A 7,324-nucleotide genomic window follows, 5' to 3' on the forward strand; every position below is an offset into this window, starting at 1 on the left:
TTTGCTATATGAGTCAGATTTTCCCCGATTGTGATCTGAGACTCTGAGATTTATTGCCATTATAGTTTTTTTCCATTCTCGTCTTGTTTTCTCCTCATCAGTGTGATCGGTCGGGGGTGGACAGCTGGAAAAACTGTCCCAGGCCTAGTCAAAAAGAAGCACCGCTGGACAAAAATCATAATTTACTGGAGAAAAATAATAATATAATATAATATAATATAATATTACATAATATAAACTGGAATTAAACTTTATTCTTGATTTTTTAAATAAATAAATACAGCTTTTATTCAGCAAAGATGCATTAAAGGGATAACATTTGCAAAAAAATGTCGAATTCAAATAATCGCTTTTCTTTTGAACTGTCTAAAAATCCGGACAAAAATGTATCACGGTTTCCACTAAAACATTAAGCAGCACAACAGTTTTTAACTGTGATAAGAAGAAATGTTCCTTTAGCACCAAATCAGCATATTGTGATTTCTGAAGAATCTTGTGACACTGAAGACTGGAGGTATGACTGCTGAAAGCCCACTTTTGCTTTCACAGGAGTAAATGTTATGTAAATTAAATAATGTAAAATAAAAAATACAATAAATTGAAATATATATATATATATATATATATATATATATATATATATATATATATAGTATATATGTATATATATATATATATATATATATATATATATATATATATATATATATATATATATATATTATTGTTATAATATTTTACAATATTACTATTTTTACTGTATTTTAACCAGAAATTGAAATATCCATATATATATATATTTTTTTTTTAATTGTTATAATATTTTACAATATTATTATTTTTACTGTATTTTAACCAGATAAATGCAGCCTTGTTGAGTATAATAATATAATATAATATAATATAATATAATATAATATAATATAATATAATATAATAATGTTTGTTATCTTTATTTGAATTTTTAATTATGTTTCATTTATTTACTTTATTTTATATACCTTTTTTATTTAAATATTATTGATCTATGTTATTTTATTATTTTTAAGAATGTTGATTTTTACAGAAAAACTAAATAATCATTAAGAAGATCATTTTTGGAGTGTTTTTTTTTTCCGCTCATTGAGGGACAGGGGGCCAAGCCATTAAAATGTGAGAATTTTAGTGGTGGTCCTGGTCTACTCTATGGAGGTCCCTCACACGACTGGTGTGTTGTGGAGTCCTGTGCTGTTCTCTGTCAAGCACTCCTCCTCTAGTCTCCAGCAGTGTGAGCATGAGTCAGAATGAACACAGCGTGTGTCTTGGGCACAATATAATCATTGCGCAGGCCCGGCCTGGTCCGCCTCACTTCCATCTGCACATCTGGCCGGGAGTAAAATCCAGTCGGTACACACAGGCATGTGTGTGGGTAGAAAGCGCAAACCAAGAGCATGAAAAAAACACTAGCTTTTCTAAATAAAGTTCATCTGGGTTAGACAAAAGTGCAGGTTGTTATTTCTATTTAAAAGCACCATCACCCAGTGGGCCTCTCTGTCCACACAAGCCCACCACGGCTATATCTGACAAAGTACCATTAATTATCTGATTTTAGTTGATGGGAAACGCTCATTGTAGCGTGGCTTCGGGGAGGATGTCAGGATTGAGGTAGACGAGTGGTTTGAAAAGACAGCTATTCATTTGCCCCACAGTTCCCTCTGAGTTCTACATGGGACAGAGAGAGCGGAGGAGAGCGATCCAGCACACAAACTCTCTCTGTCATCTCTGTCAGCATGACTGGGCAATTAGGAGCTTCAAGTGCTTTTATCCCTTAGGCCCCGTCCATTAGTTGGTTTCAGAGAGAATTTTTATTTTTATTTATTTTTTTTGCCCTGTCAACAGAGGGCCTACACTTACATGCAGGGTGAATAGATTTTAAGAAAAAAAGAAAGCCTACATATTTGTCAGATTCAGCAATAAATTCAGTTTCGTTCAAGGTCAGTTCGATCAAAAGATACAAATAAATTATGAATGAAAATGTATTATTTGCCCAATTATGAAATATGAAATACAGTAACAAAAAAAGCTGATCAAAAAAAGCATTCCTTGACAGAGTAGTAATTTATTATTCAAAATCTATGAAGTGTACTTTATGCAGAATGGTATGAGTGCCCTCTACTGGTAAAAGTTAGTGCCAATTTTGTCTACCATACTTTTAGCCCAACAATTTGCTATATGAATTTGAGCATTTGAGTGTATATTAATTTAGTTTACAATATTCTATTTAAAAAGTTTATATACATACATATATGTATGTAGATATGAAAATTTCATATGTAAATTATGAACAGTATGAATTATTATGTAAAGTGAACATATGAAAATAGACATCATTTGGTCTCATTGATTGTTCAACAGGATCCTGGATTTCCGTCGAGTGCCGCCAGTGACTGGACGACTGATGAATATGACCAAAGAGATACGAGATGTGACCCGTGACAAAAAACTGTGGAGAACCTTTTTCATTTCACCAGGTACTCAACACCCAGCAGTCCCATTTCTCTTTAATTCTATTATCAGTTGATAAGCACTGAATGGTTTTCGGTTAGTGTTCGTTTTTGCCCATACAACCCTAACTGAGGCAAGGTCCTTTCTGATCACCAGTTCAAGGTGTGCTATGTGTTGTTTCTTCTTCTTCTTTTTAAATTATTATAGTTTGCATTGCTTTTTGACACACTATTGTGAGTAACCAGTAGAAGGCGCTGTTGATCAAGTCATTTTCAAGAGAGCCCTCGTTTGACATCAACTTTAGATGTGTGCCATGTGATCCCCTTTACAGGCTGACATTGAGAAATATACACTACCCATCTTAAAATGGTTTAATATTTTATAATACATAAGTCTCTGATCCTCACAAAGACGCGTTTATTTGCTAAAAAATACAGTGAAGCAGTATTGTTCTGAAATATTATTACGATATTAAATAACAGCTTTCTATTTTCTAAGTGTCTAGTTTCAAACAAGAGCAGATTCCTGAGTATAGACCACAGGGTTCAAGAGCTACAGAGATTTTTATTTGGGTATGTTGTTTTAAAGAAAGTACAGGTTAATATTTTAAATGTAATTTATTCTTGTGATGGGATTATCCAGTCTGCATAATTAAAAAACATAATTTAAAGTCAATATGAAAACTGTCAACAGCCAGTACAATAATAAGTGTTTCCATGTGAAACAGTATATTCAGTAAAAATGTTGTTTGATTGATTTGTGAAAAGTATTGAACTTAACAAAAAATGTATTATAGTATTATTCATCCTTTTTACAATATTCAATTTATTTCAGCATTTATGCATTTTGTCTGAAATTGCTTTAAAGTGTTGTTTTTCCTTTCAATTAGAGGAACCCGTTTTGTAAAGTAGACTTAAAATGTTTAATGCAATAAGTAAAACAACAAATGTATAATAATCTGGGCACAAAAATGCTAAAGGAGGATGAATTATAGTTGCTATTTTTCATTTATATGAGACAACACAACACAGTGTCAATAAGCAGCAATACAAAGATTTTTTTAACCAAAACATTTAATTCACAATAAGACGAGAAACATGCCTTTTAATGAGGTGCATTTTTAATTTTACGCTGACTTGTTTTTTATTTTTTATTATGCTCTATCATCCCTCCAGCTAATAACATCTGTTTCTACGGTGAATGTTCGTACTACTGCTCCACTGAGCATGCTCTGTGTGGGAAGCCTGACCAGATCGAGGGCTCTTTAGCAGCTTTTCTTCCAGACCTGGCCTTGGCCAAGCGCAGGACCTGGAGAAACCCCTGGAGACGGTCCTATCACAAACGCAAGAAAGCAGAGTGAGGACCACACCGCACATTTATTAAAAGAAACACAATCAAATATATACAGTATACATAGTTTAAGCTAATGAGGTGTGCGTGTGTGTGTGTGTGTGTGTGTGTGTGTGTGTGTGTGTGTGTGTAGGTGGGAGGTGGATCCAGATTACTGTGAAGAGGTGAAGCAGACGCCACCCTATGACAGCGGCACACGCCTGCTGGACATCATGGACATGACCATTTTTGATTTCCTCATGGGTAAGGGGCTTTCAGAGAAGTGCATTGTTAGTGAACAAAACTGAAGCTGAAATACAATCAAGCTATTTATGCGATAAATAATAATGTTTCTATATCTTCAAAGGGAATATGGATCGCCATCATTATGAGACATTTGAAAAATTTGGAAATGAAACTTTCATTATTCACCTTGATAACGGAAGAGGGTAGGACTTGTTTTTGTTTTTCAACTGTCACAATACAGGTAGCTTCTTTCATTTGGCATTATTAAAGTGCCATGTCTGTTTTCAGAAGTATTGTCATTAAAAATGTCTGTCATTTCTCTTTTAATCTTCAGCTTTGGTAAACATTCTCATGATGAGCTCTCCATACTGGTGCCTTTGAGTCAGTGCTGCAGGTTAGTATGTGCATTATTAGTTGACTTATTGTTCAGTGTTCGTCAAATCACTGCAAGAAATTCCTGTCAAATTAAGCAGCATTTAACAGACATTTCACTATTTGTGTAGTAGAGCTACAAATATAAAATATCTCCTGTAAGTGAAATGTCATTTGCACAAACGTGAATGAAAAGACCAGCAGAGTGAGTCAAATTGAACTATGATTTAAACTTGTTTTATGAATATGATTTCATTATTCTACAGAATTTATATTAATATTATTATGTGATTGATTGCAATCGAGTACAACTGTCAGGTTCCTGACTTTTAACAATTAAATTATAAACCTTTAAAGACGGACCTGTTGAGAGCTCTGAGGATGTTAATCGATGGTATATGGTTTTGTTGAAGCCATCTGTTTTTTTTTCATTATTTCAAACTTATTTTTTTAAATAATCATGTTTAAAATCTGAATTTCTGGTGAAAAAAACTGCATTACCCATAATGCTGTACGGAAAATTCGACCAAACAGAGTCACAGCAAGCAAATCCCATCTTCCATGAAGCGCTGATGTAATCAGTTAATCTAGTGAGTGTGAGTCTCCCTACACTCTCAAAATACCACAATATTTGTATGGATATATGTATATTTTGAAATAACCTTAAAATATAGTTTTATACTTTGAATAAATAGTTGATATTTCACCATTGTTTTTAATTCAGTCACCTCATGTGCAATTATTCTTGAGATTGCAGTTCTTTCCCTCAGCTATTAAGTACACAGACTTGTAAAATGCTCCAATGCTGCTGAAAAAATGGCAGGACACTAATTACCGTATTTTCCGTATTACCGTCGCACTTTTTTTCATAGTTTGGCTGGTCCTGCGACTTATAGTCAGGTGCGACTTATTTATCAAAATTAATTAGACATGAACCAAGAGAAAACATTACCGTCTACAGCCACGAGAGGGCGCTATATACGGCTCAGTTCTCCAGTAGTCTACACTGAGCAGTATAGAGCGCCCTCTCGCGGCTGTAGACGGTAATGTTTTCTCTTGGTTCTTGGTTTTAAATGAATGCGACTTATAGTCCAGTGCAACTTATATATGTTTTTTTCCTCATCATGACGTATTTTTGGACTGATGCGACTTATACTCAGGTGCGACTTATAGTCCGAAAAATACGGTAACTAATTTCCTAATGTCTCAATTTCGTCCTAATTTAATCATCCACGTGAAAATGCATTGTTAAATCAATACATAAATAATTGGAAATGACTTGGTGGCTTTTGGTTGCTGATTCTGATCTTTTTGACCCAGGGTGAAGAAGTCGACTCATTTACGGCTTCAACTGTTGGCTAAGGAGGAGTTCAGACTGAGTGCTCTGATGGAGCAAAGTCTGCAGACTGACACGCTGTCACCCATCCTCATTAGGCCTCATCTGGAGGCCATGGACCGCCGGCTGCGCCTGGTGCTCCAGGTACTGGCCGACTGCATTGAGAAGGAGGGCTACAGTAACGTAGTAGAGGATGACATGGTCACAGAGGGCATGAACACGGGCACAGTCCCACAAAGGTAGTGGGCACAGACTGATCAGGCACCCCCCGGTGGGTCCTTTGAAGTCCCTCCACAGCTCTATAGACCATGAACGTCTTGCAAGAGATGCCTTGTTGATAAACTTTTCTGAATTCAGTGAATTCCAAAGACTCATTGTTCAACGGATGGACCATGTGTTAAATAAAGACACACAGTAGACAAAGAAAGCAACGGTGTTCTGCAGTTCTGAATCCAAAATGTAAGCTGATCTTCACATGTAACAACCAGTGTTATAAAGCAGGGGTTCTCATCTGGTGCATTGTCAGCAAAGAAAAAAACAACACTTAAATGCAAATAATAAAATAAATTAATTAGAATAATAATTAGTAGTATTATTATTGAAGCTTATAAAATACAATGCAAATAAAACAGAAATAATAATAATAAGAAGAAGAATAAATACAGATTGGTTATTAATAATTATTATAGTTTATAAAAACAAGTAAACATTAATAAAAACCGATGTTCCTATTCAGCTTATGTTGATATAATTTTGGTATATTAGTGGACCTAAACAATGATAATAATGGTAATTTATCCTGTTCGACCAATGTCATGTTTATAATTTGGCATATCAGTTAGTCTAAGCAGCTCTCGGTAGACTTAACTTTAATAATTCATATTTTTGTATGATAAACATTTTTGGTTCTGTATTGTGTTGCCATGTAATGTCTAAGGTGAGATGCAAAAGCAAAACCAGCTGAGAACCACTGTTATAAAGGATCTTGATAAATACAACTGAAATTCATATATTTACATGCTTTAACAGAATATCATTTAACTAGTATCTGCTTTCCCTTTGAAAAGTATTTGACTATTTGAACTTTAGAATTATAGCAGCTATTTTTTTAAAGAAATGAGTAAAGGATGTGCAGGACAGTTCATCTGCTACAGTGAATGTTTGGCTGAAGTTTCAGCTGACAGTTCAGTTCAAACTTATGAGGAGCTACAGCTTCACAAACTCTCTCAGCATTGTATGTGACGTGTGCACCTTTGTCTGAATATATGTAGACTTCCATGTCTTCAAATAAAATTCTTTATATTCTCTCCATACCAAGGAGGAATAAGAAGAACTGTGCATTCATATAGCAATGTATTTTTTTCTTGAGTTTTCTTGACAAACGTGTCCAGTCTATCATGTTATACATGATTAAAGGTTATTTATTGAGGTCCATATTTATTATTCCAGACATGCCATTCATACATTCTGTTACAAACCAAAAAAGGAAGATTCATCTAGTGCATTAAACTAGTTGCAGTATCTGTTCTAGTGTGTGTTGAAAAAAAAAAGTTGATG

General features: G+C 34.3%; 1 protein-coding gene across 1 annotated transcript in view; it reads left to right on the forward strand.

The window, feature by feature from the left end:
• The window catches only part of LOC128025143 (extracellular serine/threonine protein kinase FAM20C), a 44,813-nt gene extending 37,702 nt beyond the window's left edge, over window positions 1-7,111 (forward strand). Inside the window, exons 5-10 of the mRNA XM_052611186.1 lie at window positions 2,395-2,510; window positions 3,660-3,840; window positions 3,968-4,077; window positions 4,181-4,262; window positions 4,394-4,453; window positions 5,752-7,111. Of these exons, the coding sequence (XP_052467146.1) occupies window positions 2,395-2,510; window positions 3,660-3,840; window positions 3,968-4,077; window positions 4,181-4,262; window positions 4,394-4,453; window positions 5,752-6,010 (808 nt within the window). The 3' untranslated portion in view covers window positions 6,011-7,111. The remainder of the gene's footprint in view (window positions 1-2,394; window positions 2,511-3,659; window positions 3,841-3,967; window positions 4,078-4,180; window positions 4,263-4,393; window positions 4,454-5,751) is intronic.
• Window positions 7,112-7,324: the final 213 nt, after the last annotated feature.

The sequence above is a fragment of the Carassius gibelio genome, chromosome A12, assembly GCF_023724105.1.
Source record: "Carassius gibelio isolate Cgi1373 ecotype wild population from Czech Republic chromosome A12, carGib1.2-hapl.c, whole genome shotgun sequence".
In the NCBI taxonomy this organism is placed as follows: Eukaryota; Metazoa; Chordata; class Actinopteri; order Cypriniformes; family Cyprinidae; genus Carassius; species Carassius gibelio.